The sequence below is a fragment of the Helianthus annuus genome, chromosome 1 (genome assembly GCF_002127325.2).
Source record: "Helianthus annuus cultivar XRQ/B chromosome 1, HanXRQr2.0-SUNRISE, whole genome shotgun sequence".
NCBI classification, from domain to species: Eukaryota; Viridiplantae; Streptophyta; class Magnoliopsida; order Asterales; family Asteraceae; genus Helianthus; species Helianthus annuus.
Window position 1 is genome coordinate 147,324,252 of NC_035433.2, and position 17,638 is coordinate 147,341,889.

Below are 17,638 nucleotides of genomic sequence, written 5' to 3' on the forward strand. Positions count from 1 at the left end.
TTTGACCCAAACTGAACTGAATCGCCGACCTGAACATATAAACCGAGACATAGCGATAAGAAGTTTTTTTGGCTCCCATGTCTTTCGGCCCCAACGGAACTTTTAGTCAAGCTCCGCCACTGCTGAAGAGAACAAAAGAGGTACCGTGAGGGTTTAGTAGCCATTGGTCACATGGTCACGTTTGGGAATCTTGTTCAACGTCTTTCTAACTTAAAACCGAATGATCCTGTAGACGTACTCAACAACAGTTTGGAAACGTTAAGCGACTTGGAGACTCATGGGTTTGACCTGGGCCCGTTTGAGATCGTTTACACAACTTGCTTTGTTTGAAAACGAAACGTGTCAGCAAGAGGATACGCGTAAAGAAGTTGAAAATGAGCTTCAAAAGTGCAAACATGAAAAGTCTCTAATGGAGAAGGAGATTGATCAGTTGAAAATGAAGATGCAGGTGTTGAAGTTAAAGATGGTGCAGGCTGAAACTATGCATAAACCGAAGGAGTATAAAGTTATAAGGTTGCGATCAAACTTGCTTCTGGTTCGCAACCAAATCAGTGACTGGAAGCCTGCGTTTGGCAAACTTGCGTTTGTAAGAAAGCTCGTCTTTTGGCGTAGTTTACGGAGATTACAGGAAGCTAATGTGGAAAACGGCTCATCTTTGCTATAACTTATTAAGCAGGCCTAGCCCAGATCAATAGAGGTTGATGCAAAAATAAATTGCTCTCGTTGAGAGTCGAACTCAAGACCTCCCGCTTACTAAACGGGTGCTCTAACCAACTGAGCTACGAGAGCTGTTGTGATATTCCAATGTAACTTTCTATTTGATGAAGTATTAAGGGTATGTATTAGCACATTATTTTTTATTAAAATTTTGATAAATTTAAACTTTCTTATAGAAGAAACCATATAATCTAACATGCTACACTTACATAAAAACCTAAAGATAACAATCTTTACGACAGTTTGATCATGCTATGAACAAGCTTGATGGTAGATCTACATATTTCTTGCTAGTTTATATATATATAGGCACTATACCATACATTACAAATCATCTCTGATAAAATCGAAATATCTAAATGTATTAATCATTAGTATTTTTTTAATGTTTGTAACACTTGTAATATATAAGATTCAAGTTCTCATATAGTCAGTCATATGGTAAAAAGAAGGTATGCAATATTGTGAGCTATCATTGTATACAGTGGAGTGGAAGAGCCAGCCCAAAAATTCAGAGGTATCCCAGAAAAAAATTGGGGTCAAGCGTATCATTTGTATAAAAAAAATAAAAATCTTACACCACGTAGACAGAATTAAAGAATATTTTTACACTACGGAGACGGAGTTGAGGGGTAGCCCGGGCTACCCCTCCTTATACACTGCTTCCGCCACTGATTGTTTACACTTGGTGGTTAATAACATTAAGGTGGGACGTATTTGTGATAATTACCAAAATCAATAAAACGATTTGGTGAATGGTGACTGCCAGTGGCGGATCTCGAAAATCCTTATAGGGGAAATGTTACATATAAAAAGGGGTAACGAAAGCAAAAAAAGGTCAATTTTTTCCCAAAATTTACACTGCCGCCGGAGCGTCAAGGGGTAGTGGAGGCTACCCATAGTAACATGCTAGGTCCGCCCCTGGTGACTGCTACTAATATTAGTGAAAGCGGTTAGAGACATAGTAGTAAGGGGCAAACCTTTTAGCGGAAGGCCAAAGAGGGGCGAGGATGAATGTATTAGCATCTAGTCGAACAACGATTCATTTTGTGTCATCTTCTCCTTGTCTTTTTACTTGCACAAAATTTAATAATTAACCCAAGTCTCACAGAAAATCAATGCATGATGATGTAGTTTTATTATCTCTTGGGTTTATGTTGGCCCGAGGGGTATTAGATAAAGGATTGGGCTGGTTTTGTCTTTATAATATGAATCCAATGTAGTTTGCAACTAGGCCTGGCCAAAAAAGCCCATATATTAGGCATAGAGATATAGGTAGAGGTGCACAAAACCGGGTTCTTTTTAATACCTGGTAGAAAACTGTCTATTTTTCTAGTAGTTAGGGCCGGCCCAAACCCAATAGGAATGGGAATAGTTAGATTAAAACTCAACTAAAGAGAGTAAAAAAATAAACTATTTGGGTTAGGCCCAATTAAAAAAATAAAATATATTTTAGCCCAATTACCAAGCTAAACCGAGAGGCGCACAAAAAAACCGTACCCGAAACCGGAATTGGTTTTTTAATACCCGGGCATTTTATACACGAAACCGAAACCGACCTTACCCGTTGGGTATAGATAGTGTATGCATTTTGATCTCAATACCTGGAACTGGAACCGAAATCGATTATACCTTATTAATACCCAAATCCGGACAAGAACCGAAACCGATTATACCCGGCGATACCGCATACATGATTCTAATATCTATCTTTTAAATTTATGTTGGTGCATTTATTTTTTCTATATTATACAATGCATATTTAATAATAACTAGTCCTCTACCCGCGCGATGCGGCGGGGATGACATTTTACAATGCGGTACTTGTTTTCTGTTAAAATATCGATTTTCTCGTGATATATTTTATAGTACGTCTGTTAGTTTGCTTTTTCGTAGCATCAATGTGGTCTATCTATGAGTATTATATAGTAATACTTTGTAAGATGAGAATATATTGTTGTTCATTACTCTAACTTATATTGTTTCTTTAAGATTGGTATTTTCTGAATGATGGCTAAACAAGGTATCATGTTCAGAATTAAAATACATTTATTGTCTGTAGTGTTGGTATCAACTTTCTTTACCTAAATAATATTTACAAACATTTTATAGATTTGTGTAAGATTTCTAGTTCTTAACCATACTTTTAATGCGTTCCTTTATGTCATAAACTAATGTGACATGTATGTAAATCACATCAACTTATTGAAACCTGGAATTAAGAAAAATAACATAATTTATTTCTACTTATATATGGAAATTAAGGATAACATCAAATGCTAGTAAGTAATCTTGCGCGTTGCGGTAAGCAAAAAATCAGCCGGTTTTGATGCACTAACTATAACAAACGAAAAGAAAAACTCAAAAAAAATTGCTTAAAAGGGAATCGATTCGTAGTTCTCCCAGTACCAAAACAAAAGCCCAATTAAGTAAGTGGCAAATGACCAAAGTTTCCCTCGAATATTCATATTATATATATAGTACAGATATATATCGTTCTCCCATAGAAAATAAAATAGAAATCTTAAACAAACCCGCTACTTATCGAAAGCTGGCGACATTTCTCATACAAGCTTCTATTATTCCCAAAACATTTAATACAAAAATTCAAACAAAAAACTTTTAAATTGGCTCATGAATACAGATATGGGATTTCAGTTCAAAGGACTTTGTTTTTCTTCATAGGTTTTAGAGAGTAGTTATTTATGGGCCTTTAATTTGGTGGATTCTTGATATGTTGCTGTCCTTGAGTTTATTTAAGAATCGTCGCCTCACAATATTGCCCCAAATCATTGCTTGGAGCTCCACTACTCCTCTCAGCGCGTTTAATGCTTTCATGCCTGTGTCAATACCATAGAGATGGCCATAAAATATAAAAATTACTAAACATTATATATGTTAAATACTTGACCAAATCTCAATAAATTTTAAGTTCAAATCTTGCAAATTTGACTCAAAAAGTCAAATTGTGTCAATTAGTATTCGTCCTAATGTCCCTGAAGCAGACGAAGTTAGTAGCTTGTTACCTATTACTTAATACAGATCAAATAACATGTGTTGACAGTCGCCATTATATAAACGCTAAACGGCTAAACCATATAATACTGGTAGAACATATATATTTACTCAAAATTGTCAATTGATATAAATGGCATAACTTTCATACCTCTGTTTCAATCTTATCTGGAACCGCTGCAACATACCTGAAACAATACAAACCTTTAGATCCTTTTCGCACCAACAAAAAATTGTTATAAATGAAACGAACGTATATGCCTTCCAAGACCAAACAACAAACGATCATTCATAAAAATCACTGCCATGGTTCAGATTCCCCTTCAATCGAATGCATAAGTACCGAGTACACCTACCACCGCCCTAAAGGCACAACAGCCGATTGCTACTGTCGTAACTGATCCCCCTTTTCAGGTTGTCAAACAGCGACTTCCATCACTGTTTTACCCATCAATCAATCCCACCATCCATGAAATCCCTCAGGGAAACCGGTGGACTCGATATTTTTACGTTATCACGATGCTGATTATCTCAATAAATTTCAAGTTCAACTCTTGCAGATTTGACTCAAAAAGTCAATCAATTTGAAACATACAAAAATTAGCATTGTTGATTAACTAAAAACAACAAAGGCCATTTACAGGCTTAGGACTATGGGTAGCAAGAATGAGATGAAAAAAATTAAAAAAGATGAGTTCGGGTAAGAATGAGATGAAAAAAATTAAAAAAGAAAAAAAGTTAAAATTTAAAAAAATACAAAAATAATATAAAAAACTTTAAAAAAACTGCAGAAACTAATTGCTGTTTCTTTTCTGCAGACGCTATGGTTTTTTATGGTTTCGAGCATTGAAAAAATCCTTCGGAGTTTTGGAGATTTTTTGCAGAAAAAATCCACTGTTTTTTATGGTTACGTGCTGAAAAAAACCTACAGTTTTGGGGGACTGCTTGCTGAAAAAACCTGCTGTTTTTTGCAGTTTTTTTTTGTCGAAAAACATACAGAAACTTGATGTTTTTGTGCTGAAAAAGTCGGCAGTTTTGGGTGTTTTTTGGCTAAAAAAAAAACTGTTTTGGAGGTTTATTGCTGAAAAAACCTTAGAAAATATTGTAAAAAAGATGAAAAACCAGATTTTTTTTCTGCAGGCCTGGCAGACCGGTTTTTATACACCTGTTTTCGGTTTTTCCAGTTAACCGGATTTCAAACCGGTTTTGTTTACAATCGGTTTTTTAACCGGTTTTTAATAACATTATTAACATCCCAAACCGCATCCGAAACCTCCGGTTCGGTTTCGACCCATACCTGTTAGAAAAAAAAACCAATTTTTAAAAAACCCGGTTTCGGTTTTTATTTTTGTCAGTTGCGGTTGGCAAACTGTCAGTTTAATACAAAGCATTGCCACTTCAACTGTAACGGATGATGAATTTGAAAATGTCTAACGGGAAATAGATGATTATGCTATAGAGCCAAATCACATCGGCCTAACCCCAGCCGATTCTATGGACTCTTGCGAAATCCCAATATGTTATATCGTTAATTACAACTCTACGTTACACATGTTTTGACCCATTTACATATGCATGGGTCAATTTGGGGTATCTTTTATTTAAAGGAGTCAAACAGGTCAACCTGGGCCATTTTGACCCATTTGACCCGTTAGTTAACTCGCTCAACACTCAAGCAGTTCTGCCTGCTTGGGATGAGTCTGCTTCGGGATTGTAGTCTGTAAACCCTGCAGGTTTTGTTTAACGAAAATTGTTGGAAAACAAATACTCTTGTTGAATAGATGCTTTAGATTTTGTTTAGATTTGTTTATAAATTGTTTAGATATATTACTTATCTAGAATAAACCAAACTCAAATATGCATCTAAACTCAAGAATTAAAAGTCACATGTTGCACAAGAGAAAAGTTACCTCGCCTTCCCATATGAAGTAAACTCCATCCGCGGCCTCTCCCTCTCGAACACCATGTTCTTGGGGATCTTGAAAAGGGGAAATCACAACTAATACATGTGCAATTGTGTAATAGATAAACGATTAGGAACATCAAAATCGTAGACGGATCCTGAAAAATCGAAATCTGGTGAACTCAAGAATACATGAAATCGAAAAAAAAAAAAACATTTTTCGGGTGTTGGTTTTCACCTCGTTGCTGGACATTGCTGGAGAAAGCTTGTTTAAGCCCTAGATCGCCGGAATCTCAACTTACGAAACCCTAGTTTTCCTGAAATCAAGCATGAGTCGCGCATCTGAACCAAAACCTCAACAGCTCCACCATCGCGCCACAGATCTGTCGATTACACCTACGCTAGAGATAATGTTGTTGCTGACTGAACCACGATTCATGCCACCAAGCTAACCATATAACAACCGCAAATCAGTAATTTGAAACAACCTCCACCATAAAAAATAAAGCCTATACAGAGCAAATGAAAGCATATTAAACTTTTATCATGTATTTTCTAGTGAAATTTAAAAATATTTAGTGATAGAGAACCCAACACCAAAAATAATCGGAAATATCTAACATCTATGGAAAAATCCGGGGTTGGCACTAATTACTTAATCCAATAGCCGAACTGATTGAGAATGTGCAAAAGCGGAAGTGGGTTTATACCTTGCAACCAAGTGAACAAAAGCGAAAAGCGAAAAGCATCAAGGCTCCGGCCACAGATCTCACAATGGTTTGTGTCTCCTTTATTGGGGCCAGCCGCAACGACGTATAAATCCAACTTTCCTATTGCAATGCGATCCCCTGAACTTCAAGATCGCCAAGACCCATTATTCGGCTTCCATCAGTGACAACAATCATATCAACCTATCAAGCAGGATGTATTAAATAGTATGAAATGTAAATAATATATAGAAAACGATTAAAGGTTATTATTACATTATTTTAAAACTAACAGACCTGATCAGAAGGCCAGTTATAAACCACTGACATCATTTCTCCACGATCAGCGGCGCTGAAATACATCCCCCTTGGTCTTCATTTGACGGATGCTTTCGAAGTCGATTAACATTCCTTCCTATTGCTTCACCAGCCTCAATATCATTAGTAACTCAACAGAAAAAGGATGAACACGGGTGATTCATTTAAAATTATACCTGATTTGAATCCTCAAAGTGGGTTTAAAGGCGAACAGAAAACAAACGCAACTTAAACACAATACCAGCTGATTTTCTTTATCCATGAGCACTTGAAGAGGATGAGGAGCTCCCTGTAAATGCCATTTCATGCACAAAAGGTTAAAATCATAATATTCTATCATATAAACAGTTTTTAAACAGTCATTTGTTATTTACAATCACTTAAGCCTCTAATTCATTCGGTACATATTGACATCTTAGATTCATTCGGTACAACTTAAACACAATGCCAACTAATTAAAATGGATGAACACAGGTGATTCATTTAAAATTATACCGGATTTGAATCCTCAAAGTGAGTTTAAAGGCGAACAGAAAACAGAAGCAACTTAAACACAATAATCAACTTCAAATTAAATATACAATTTTTTTTAAGAAAGAAAAACCTAAACTACAGAACGCATAATCAAAATCCATCGCTGATCTATTCCGTATGAATCTATCCAACTAAAAACAAAACCATAATTCAGTAACCGATTAGATCAAACAAAAAGCCCTAATTATGAAACAGAAATTACATTTTCTCTATAAATCACAGAACATTAAAATAATCACAAAACCAACACAGATCTAAAAGTATTATCACAGATCTAAAAGTATTATCACAGATTCACAGATCTAAAAGTATTATCACAGATCTAAAAGTATTAAAACAGATCTAAAAGTATTATCACAGATCTGACAAAGCCCTAATGCAAGAAATTAAAATTGGTCCATTCACAGATCTGACAAAGCCCTAATTATCAAACAAAAAGCCCTAATGTTGATCCATTCACAGAACATTAAAATAATCACAAAACCAACACAGATCTAAAAGTATTATCACAGATCTAAAAGTATTATCACAGATTCACAGATCTAAAAGTATTATCACAGATCTAAAAGTATTAAAACAGATCTAAAAGTATTATCACAGATCTGACAAAGATTAAAAAAAAAACGTACAAAATAGGGTAAAAAACGGTACCGGTTCCATGGATGAAAGGGGAGAAGACGGTGATGGCAAAGACAGGTTCCATGGATGAAAGGTGGAGGTGCGGTGGAGGTGCGGTGGAGGTGCTTCAGTTATGCGGTGGAGGATCTAGGGTTTAGAGAGTGAAATAATTATGGAGCGGCGGATGAAATTGTGGTTTAGATCTGTGATAATAAGAATATATTGGATCCATCAAACAAAAACCGGGTCAAGTTGATCCGGTAAGATCCGCGTGGCTATTATCAGGTGTTGAAAACAAGTTTTCAACACTTGTGCTTAACAGGTTTGTACAATGGGCTTTAAAGACTTGTAAAGTGGCAAAAGACCATTCTATCCTTCCTATATGCTTTATAAAGTAGTATAGATAAACAAAAAAGACAAAAATATGGTAATAAAAGCGCAATAGGGTATTAAAAAACTTATACATAGGCTAAAAAACTCAAAATAGAGTATAGAAAAACCCGAAAATAGGGTATTTTAATACCCGGTTTCTTAAGAAACGGAACTAAACCCTACCCGGAACCGGGCACACATGGTATGTTTTTTTGGCCAAATAATCGGAATCGAAAACGAACCGGTTATAGCAATACCCGGTTTCAATCCTTAAAATACGCCCTGCTTGCGGTATGCGCATATAATGTATAGGATAAAGATCAAATACAAATAAACTTACGTACTAAACATACAAACTGAAGGAAAAGAGAAAAAAGCACGATGTCATTTTTGTAATTATGAGTAACTATCAAAATTACTCTTGTAAAGTAATTTTGATATTTTGTAGAGTAATTTTGATCTTTTGTAGAGTAATTTGTAAAAGGGTGTATCTATTGGCACACCCATTTTCCTATCTACACACTTTAAAAGATGTTTTTTGTCCTTATATGCACACCCTACAATGTCGAACCGTGCCCAAAACGCGACGTTTTGGTCCGGTTAACCTAACAAAGACTGACGGGTCTGTTGACCGGACCAAAACGCCGAGCTTTGGCCGCGTTTTGGTCCTGTCAACCAGACAAAAGACTGACACCCGGTCTGGTTGACAGGACCAAAACGCAGCCAAAGCTCGGCGTTTTGGTCCGGTCAACAGACCTGTCAGACACCCGTCAGTCTTTGTCTGGTTAACCGGACCAAAACGCCGCGTTTTGGCCACCGTTCGACACTGCATGGTGTGCACATAAGAACAAAAAACACCTTTTTGGGCTAACTATCTACACACCAAGTGTGTAGATAGTTTGGGCCTTGTAAAATTACTCTTGTAGATGTAGAGTAATTTTGATCTTTTGTAGAGTAATTTTGTAAAATTATTCTGCATCAAAATTATTTTTACAAGTGAATCAAAATTACCCTGCAAGTTTATCAAAAAAACTGTAGAGTAATTTTGATCCTTTGTAGAGTAATTTTGGTCTTGTAGGGTAATTATCAAAATTTCAACTATCCCCAAAAAAACTGTAGAGTAATTTTGATCTTGTAGAGTAATTTTGTTAGCATTTAGTTATGAGGTTTAGCTTTATGGTTTAGTTTTTACCTTTTAGTTTGGGTGTGTGTTTGTGTGTGTGTGTGTGGGGGGGGGGGTGTTAGTTTTTTTTGGGGGTGGGGGGGGGGTTAGGTTTTTTTGGAGGGGGGATTAGTGTAATTTTGATAATTACCCTACAAGAACAAAATTACTCTACAAAAGATCAAAATTACTCTACAGGTACATTTGTAGAGTAACTTTGATAGTTACGGATAATTACAAAATTGCCACCGCCTACTTTTTCCTTTTCATGCAATTCGTATGTTTTGTACGTTAAACTTATTATTACAATAACTTTCCCCATAATGTATATGTGTGGGCGCTCGGGGGCAAAAGTGAAAGTGCAATATTTTTAACGTTATTTTACTAATTTCGTGAAAATAATGTTTTAAAAGAGGGGGATGGTTAATCATGCATCATGTGATGGCGTTGATAGCCGAAAGACAAGGGAGTACATTTACTAATTGGCCTTTGTCTTAATTGCGAGTTTATGTCTTATGTCCAAGGTTTGATGCAAAACTACCATCGAGCCGGGGGTCTCACCGGAAGCAGCCTTTGTATTCCTACGGGGTAGAGGTAAGGCTGTCTACATCTTACACTCCTCGGACCTTACCTTAGCTTTGCTATTAGTGAGATTTACTCAGTATGATGATGATGATGAATCTTTAAAAAGAGAAACCGAAACCAGTTCCATAACCGGAACCAATTATTAAAAATACCAGGTTTATGCACCTCTAACTAAATCTATAATTCATTAACCCATTACCCGTTAATAAAGGCCTATATGATGTTTTCTACAATTGAAATTTGACCTGATTGAAGGAGTGAATGGTGGATTTTTGTAGCAAACCAGGTTCTGATTTCTTAACTTCTTGATGTCTTGAAACCCCCTCAGACCCCATTATTTGAATTTGAAACAAACTGATTTCCGAACTTCTAATTATTTGAATTTTGAAACAAAGCAGGTTTTGATTATTTGATTATTTGAATTTTCAAGTACCCTAGGGTGTTGAAAATGTTTACCGGAAGCTGAAAATTTCTGTGCTCTAGAAGTTTTTGTACACACAAATTCACCCAAAATGCTAACTAGGTTTATTAGGATTTTGGCATATCTTTCTTTATATGTAATCTCTTTAATTTCATATTTTTTATGGTTAATACTATAGGATGTGTAATTTCTTTTACCATAACATTTTTTTTAATAAAACTATATGTAAGTGCAGTTCCTGCAGGGTAACTGTCGCTTATCAGTTCTGGTCAACCAAAGCAGAAGTCCAAGTTAAAGTCAACGATAATGAAGAATTCAAGACCACATGAAGACCATGCACTGATCAAGGGGGAGTTTGTTAATGCACTTTGGGTGAAAAGTGCATGCCTTCCAATTGTTAGGATCTTTGTGATCTAAACCAACTTGTAGATGATGTATACTCCTTTGGTTTGTATAATCTGTGATAACTGATTCAATAATAAAGAGATTCATCTTCTACATATTTCTATCCTGTTCATATTTTGATTGTTCTTCATGTCTTGAATCAAGTGCAATGTTTGATGTTCGTGTCATCGATATGGTGTTTTCACAGTGGTATCAGAGCATGGTTACCGATTCGGAATGGTCTAACCGCCTTCCGAATCACCATTGCTCTTGATTTGATGTTTGTTTCCGCCAAATATCTTGAAGACGTGAAGATTCTGCATAAAACTTGAAGAAAATGAAGCTGTTCGTCGGCTGTGATGGTTTTTCATGTTGCAGTTCTACGGTTTTGATCTGAAAAAGGCAATGTCCGAGTTTCAAACTTTGTGTTTGTGTTACTGGGGTATTGGTGAACCAGTGTGAAGTCACATTGGGGAGATAGTCCGGAGACTGGTTACTGAAACTTGTCTGAGTTTTACACTCTGATCAACCTATTCCGACTTTTCCTTTTTAGGTATGAGGGGTCCGAGTCTTAGGTTTTAGATAGTGGTCCGAGATTATGTTCTTTTATTAGTCCGATTTCTTTTATACAGTTCAAGAGTCCGAGGTTTTGATCTTCAAAAGTTTGAGAGTTTTGTTGTTTAATATCCGAGTTTTTAATGATATTGGATGTGTTCCGAGGTAATGTTTTGTTCCGAGTTTTTGAGTTAAATCAGTTCCGATGTTTGATCTTCAATGTTCAATGCTCAGTTCCGAGGTCCGAGTTTTTGAGTTTAATGGTTTCCGAGTTCTGGTCAGAGTTTTTAAGTTTAAATGGATTCTGAGTTTGCACTTTGTTTCCGAGTTTTAAATAAAGTTTGGGAGTCCGAGTTTTACAGATTTTGGATTTGTTCCGAGGTTTCAACTTTGTTCCGAGTTTTTAAAATTTGGAGTTATTAACAGTTCCGAGGTTTCAACTTTCAAGTGTTTAATAGTTCCGAGTTTTAAAAATTCCGAGTTTTAGTAACAGTTCATTCATCAATCCGAGTTTCAAGAGATCAAAGTCAATCTGTTTCAGTTCCAAGTCTATCCGAGTTCTTTGTTTCTGTTCCGAGTATATCCGAGTTAAATGTTCTGTTCTGTTCTGTTCCTAGGTTTGGTTTAGTACCGAGGTTTGGTTCAGTACCGAGGTTTGACAGTAAACAGTTTCAACATGTTTACTTTTAGTTTGTTCCAAATCAATCCGAGCCTTGGTCCGAGCTTTAAGAAGTTGTTTGTTGGTAAACTGTTTGGTGGTCCAACTTCTTTAGAGTAAACCATAATTGAGTCCGAGTTTGTTTTATTGTATTGCTCCGAGTTTACTAAATCTTTGGTCTTGTTTAGAACTAGTCCGAGTTTGTAGTCTCCTTGTGAGGTCCGAGTTTGCTGTTTTTCATTCAGAGTTTTTATAAAAGTCTTAACAAGGTCCGATTTTAGAACCTTTGTTGGTCCGAGGACACTTGTTGTCAGAGTTTTGATTTTGAGTTTACTCCGGAATTTGTTTGTTTGTTTCTGTAACCTTAGTGTTCCGGGTTTCATTGTGTCTCCGTAGTTTTGAAACAAAGTTCAAAAGTTTCTGAGTTGTTCCAAGTTTAGTCTTTCGGTTAGCAGCCCCCGGGTTTCTTCAGAGCTTCCTTTAATTCCTTGCTTGTTTCGAATTCCTTTGTACTCTACGTACTGCTCAATTATTTGATCCGAGGTTTTAAGAGCTTCTGGGTTTTACGAGTTCCAAATTTTCTAGAATTCCGGGTTACCTGGGGTACCGGATTTTTAGCTAAATTTAGAAGTTTGTGTTGTTCGGAAGTTTCGAGTTGTGCATGTTCCGAGTTTTTCTAGTTATTCCGGGTTACCTGGGGTACCGGATAACTAACTAAGAGTCAGAATTATGTGTAGTTTGGAAACTTGAAGTCGGTTTCGGATTATCGAAAAGTTTTATGGTACTTATGTTGTCCGGATCAAGTGAGGAGGTGAAGAGAATAAGACTTGCTTGGATTTTTGTATTGTTTACAAAGAAAAAGGGGGAGTAAAAATTTTGAAGTTCCTATTTTCTTTGTAAATCAAAAGCCTGTGGTGCTACATCGAAACAAGTTCATGTCTACTATCTTTGAGATTAACTTAGTGTTAATCTTACCGGTGGCGAAGTGTTTATAACATGAAGCAAGTTAGAGCTAGTTTATGATCGAGTTTTGTCAAGTTTGTTCGAGGTTTAATCAAGTGTTGACGTGATGAAGCAAATTGTTCTTTTGGCAACTAGTTGAAGGTCAAGCCTTTATCGTATGCCGGTTAGAGTAGAGAAGATTAGTCTTCTTGGTCCCTCTTCCAAGTTGGTGACTTGGATTCTCGAAATAGGGGTTCTTACATTGAGGGGGAGATTGGAGACGAAAGTCATCGGGTAATTGGTGGATTCGTGAAGATACGAGATTGGATCATGAAGATTCGAGATGAAATGATTCCAGACACTCAGTTGAAGACTCTGATCAAGATGGTGGATGTACTTTTACAAAGTTCAGTTTGTTATTAACTTATCGAACTGAGCTTCATGTCTTTGCGAAATTTGAAGTGTTCAAGGCTGGGCAATGGAAATCCAATGTTTCTTTCTGCTGTTGGTTAGGTTTGAAGATTAATGTATCGAGCGATATTCTTACATGTGGTTGTAGGTCGGTTCGCGTTAACTTGATTCAGGAGTAGATTGAGGGGGAGGATCAACAGTGTTTGATGTTGGTTTCTTCGGGTTTCACAAAGCGGCTATTTAAGTGATCGTCAGCAAGTCTTTGATTAGAAGGGTTGAAGATCACAGTGCTCTGCCAGAAAGATCAAGTCTCAGCCAAAGTTGAAAGCTGACATGATATCTTCAGTTAAGGGGGAGCCTGTAAGCGCAGTATTCGATGATTGAAGATTATCGATGCCACACAGAACTGATGCAACAGTTAAGGGGGAGACTGTAAGTGCAATTCCTGCAGGGTAACTGTCGCTTATCAGTTCTGGTCAACCAAAGCAGAAGTCCAAGTTAAAGTCAACGATAATGAAGAATTCAAGACCACATGAAGACCATGCACTGATCAAGGGGGAGTTTATTAATGCACTTTGGGTGAAAAGTGCATGCCTTCCAATTGTTAGGGTCTTTATTGTATATGTCTTGAAACTTAGTCCAAGGTTTATCCTTGGACAATTTGTCCAAGTTTCTTTCTAAGAACTTTTGTCAGGGGTTTGGTTTTTGTGTAGATTGGTTTATCCGAGTTTAGTCCCTAGTTTATATATATGTGTTGTATAGGATTAGGGCATCAGAACAAGAAAACCCTTAAGAAGCTTTGTGCACCTCTCACAAGATCTGATCCATCCTCCATCAGTGTGCACATTCTAGAGAGAGAGAGATGGATACTATGTGTTAGTGAGAGAAAGCTAGGTTTAGATCTTTGTGATCTAAACCAGCTTGTAGATGGTGTATACTCCTTTTGTTTGTGTAATCTGTGATAACTGATTCAATACTAAAGAGATTCATCTTCTACATATTTCTATCCTGTTCATATTTTGATTGTTCTTCATGTCTTAAATCAAGTGCAATGTTTGATGTTCGTGTCATCGATATGGTGTTTTCACACTATACTTGCTTGAGTTTAACTATCCTCTAAATTTGTAAAATCTAACGGAAAATGTGGTTCAACCAAAAATACAAGCCTAGGGCAGGACAAAGACAAAGATAATGGACAATAGGTAAACTGTCAAATTTGATCTTAACACACGTAATTTTAAGAAGCAACGTACAGTATTTCGTTGGTTTAGCTATAGCATACGTCGTCGCTATTGATGCCCAAAATCATCGTAAAGGCAATAGTGGCGACATGTCATCGCTAAAGAGTCGCCGCTATTGCTCGGCCGCTAATGCCTCATTCGTCGGTATTGAAGAATCGCCCCTATTACTTTTTTGTCGCTAAAGCCTATACATCAATAGCGACGAATCATGTCGCCACTAAAACCTTTTTTTACCTTTTTTCTTTCAGTTTTTCCAGTTTTGTCATATCAAAACCTACCAATTTCCGACGGTTTGAGTCTAGGGTTTGGGGGAGGAAACGGTGTGATACTGTGATTTGGGGGGGGGGGGGGTGGAATTATTGAGGGTCTGAGCCTGCCAAAGGTTTTAATAAACCTTTTAGCGGCGGCAAGTGTTAATAAAACAAGAGCCGTCAGATGATGTTGTGATCGAACGGCTGTGGAAGGATTTTAAAACATAGACACGGATAATAACCATTAGCGGCGACTTTTCTAAAGTCGTCGCTAAAAAGGTCTCCCCTATTGCTTATATTTCTTGTAGCGCTATGTTTAATTATTTTTGAGTCAAATAGATAAAGTATAAAATAGCTAACTTGTAGACATGAAACGACTTGAATTTATTCCGTTGGTCAATACCGAAAGAAAGATAACGCATACAAGGAACACGATAGGGCAAGAGAAATTCCCATATAAATATTCTTACATTGGCCGAAACTCTAGGCCACAAACAATAAGGCCGGCCATAGAGCCTTCGTAACTTGTCAACTTCAAATTAACAAGAACATGATCCTTTTCGAGTTCAAGATTTGAGTTGAATTTCCAGACATTAACCTCCATCCATCCATCTGTCCTTTGTTTCGGAACCCGAGTAATATCATGTATATTCCACGGGCTTGGGGATCTAAAGTAAACAATTTCAACCACTTTATTATTTTTAAGTAGATCTCGTACTTCAACTGGACCATGCAACGCTTGACAATTTTCTGAAAGCTTGAACACTAGGTAGCACACATATTCTGTATCCCGTGACAACATTTGGCTTTTGATCGTGCAATTGATACGAAATATTTGTTCTGGCAGAAGCTCAAGCACCTCTTTAAAACTGCATGTACAATATACTATGTGATTACATTCACATTAATCCTTGATAATTTAACTGACAACATGGCACATAATGGGCTTCTATTATGAGTATAGATGAAGTAAATTTAACAATTAGAATGAGAAGACTATCTGAAGTTTGTTCAAAACGCAAACCTGGACTCGGGTGATGGTTTTAAATTAAAATGCATCAATTCAGGAAAGTTGTAGAGAGCTGCCTTTGCCGAAAGCATAATATGTTTCTTTCCATTCACTTCAGTTAGCGAGAACAACTGCTCATAAATTAAAGAATTGATAAAGAACCATGAGGAGTTTATAAAATTGGCGTATAGATTAGTTTTGCTAGAGATAAAATAAGAACCTCTTCCCCATAGTCATCGTTTATGGATCCCTTTGTTATCATTCCACTTTTAGTTGGCATTTGCACTTGATCTAAGTTCATGTTTGGTTTCAAAACTTGCTGGATTTCCTTAGACTTTTCAGGTTCTTTATGTCCCACCTGTATAAAAATCATTAGACCATGTTATAGACATGTAACTAAGAACATGGAAGATGTTTTCCATGCTTATCCTCCTATTACAAATTACTAACAAGAATGGAAGTGTAATGAAACTTGCATTGTCAATGGGTCGAAGCTCAATGCCTTCAACATAGATCGCATCATTTTCTCTACAATAGCATGGTGAAAGGCTCTCTAGTAGAAAGTTGAAAACGGCATCTTCCTTTTGATTCAAAAATCGATACAACTCAATCATCATCCACTCATCGTCTCTCAGTTTTGCAAAATATGCATGCAAGGTTTCACTCCCCTTTCTATACCTTAGGTCAACATGCATTAAGTTTCCAGAAACATTTCTAGAATCACAAAATTTGAAGACTAGATACACCCCATAAAGGGTATTTGGAGATAAAAATTGGGTTCTTGTCTCGATTTCGATCATCAGATTTGAAATATCTAACATCTTTGCTACCTTCTCAAACCTGCAAGGTATTAAAGTCTAAATTAGTCATAGTCTCTTTCACCCCAAAAACACACTTCTACTTTTGAATTTAACATTATTCTGACCAAAATAAATAAGACGCAACACCTCTTATCGAGTAACTTAACTCAACAAACCTCAAAAGTCCAAAACTATGTTTAAATAAATCACATTCACCTACGGAAACCTTAAAACTGTGGTTTTCTGCCTGTACACGCTTGCTCATAATGCTAAATATATATAATAGTCGCACGGTTATGTTAGAATCAAGGGATATGTTTTAGACTAAAACAAAGCTAGTATTTGTAAAATCCAATAGCAAAATAAGTTAATAAGAGTTATATATATATACACACACACATTAAAAGAGAGAAAGAGATAGAACCTTGATTTTGGAACATTAATACACCAATTATCATGTGGACTGCCATTTCTGTATGAAAACGTTGTTGCTGATATAATTTCATTTCTTTCGCCCTCACTTCCGTATGAAAACCACTGTGATGTGTAAAAAACAAGTCAACCGAAAATCTGTTATGTGTAAGTTCAAGGATAAATTTTGCAAAAGAAGACTTTTAGTTTGTAATGTTAAAATAAATAAAAAAACAAAGAAAACTACAAGGGTAATTACAAGAACCGACGAACACTAAAAGAATTAATCTTGCTATTCAAAAGGGTTAGTCGCATGCCTTCTATTTCGATGTATTAGACGTATTCTGTATGAATTAAAGTTGGGAGGAATATGAATTGAGATTTGAGGATTAGCTAATCAATTACCACTTTATTGTCTTGAAGAAAAATTCCTTTGGAGAGCAGATTGTAAAGATCCTTTTTCATTTTGGTAGAGTAGGTTCCAGAATATGTAGACAATTTGAATATGTCTTCATAGTCCTCGGGCAATTTGAGCCCCCATTTTTCATAATCCTCCTGCAAAATAATTAAACAAGGAAAATTCATATATGTTGATGCGCACTAGTTTTATTATTGATCATAAAA

The 17,638-nt window shown here is 36.3% G+C and overlaps 1 protein-coding gene and 1 non-coding gene across 2 annotated transcripts in view; both read right to left on the reverse strand.

Moving 5' to 3' along the window:
- Positions 1–715: 715 nt before the first annotated feature.
- On the reverse strand, positions 716–789 carry TRNAT-AGU. Its single transcript has one exon. It is a non-coding gene; the product is annotated as a tRNA-Thr (tRNA).
- Positions 790–15,134: 14,345 nt separating this feature from the next.
- The window catches only part of LOC110883952, a 30,421-nt gene continuing 27,917 nt past the window's right edge, over positions 15,135–17,638 (reverse strand). Inside the window, exons 5-10 of the mRNA XM_022131622.2 lie at positions 17,420–17,569; positions 17,028–17,140; positions 16,280–16,643; positions 16,024–16,161; positions 15,819–15,934; positions 15,135–15,663 (exon numbers count right to left, since the gene is read on the reverse strand). Of these exons, the coding sequence (XP_021987314.2) occupies positions 15,261–15,663; positions 15,819–15,934; positions 16,024–16,161; positions 16,280–16,643; positions 17,028–17,140; positions 17,420–17,569 (1,284 nt within the window). The 3' untranslated portion in view covers positions 15,135–15,260. The remainder of the gene's footprint in view (positions 15,664–15,818; positions 15,935–16,023; positions 16,162–16,279; positions 16,644–17,027; positions 17,141–17,419; positions 17,570–17,638) is intronic.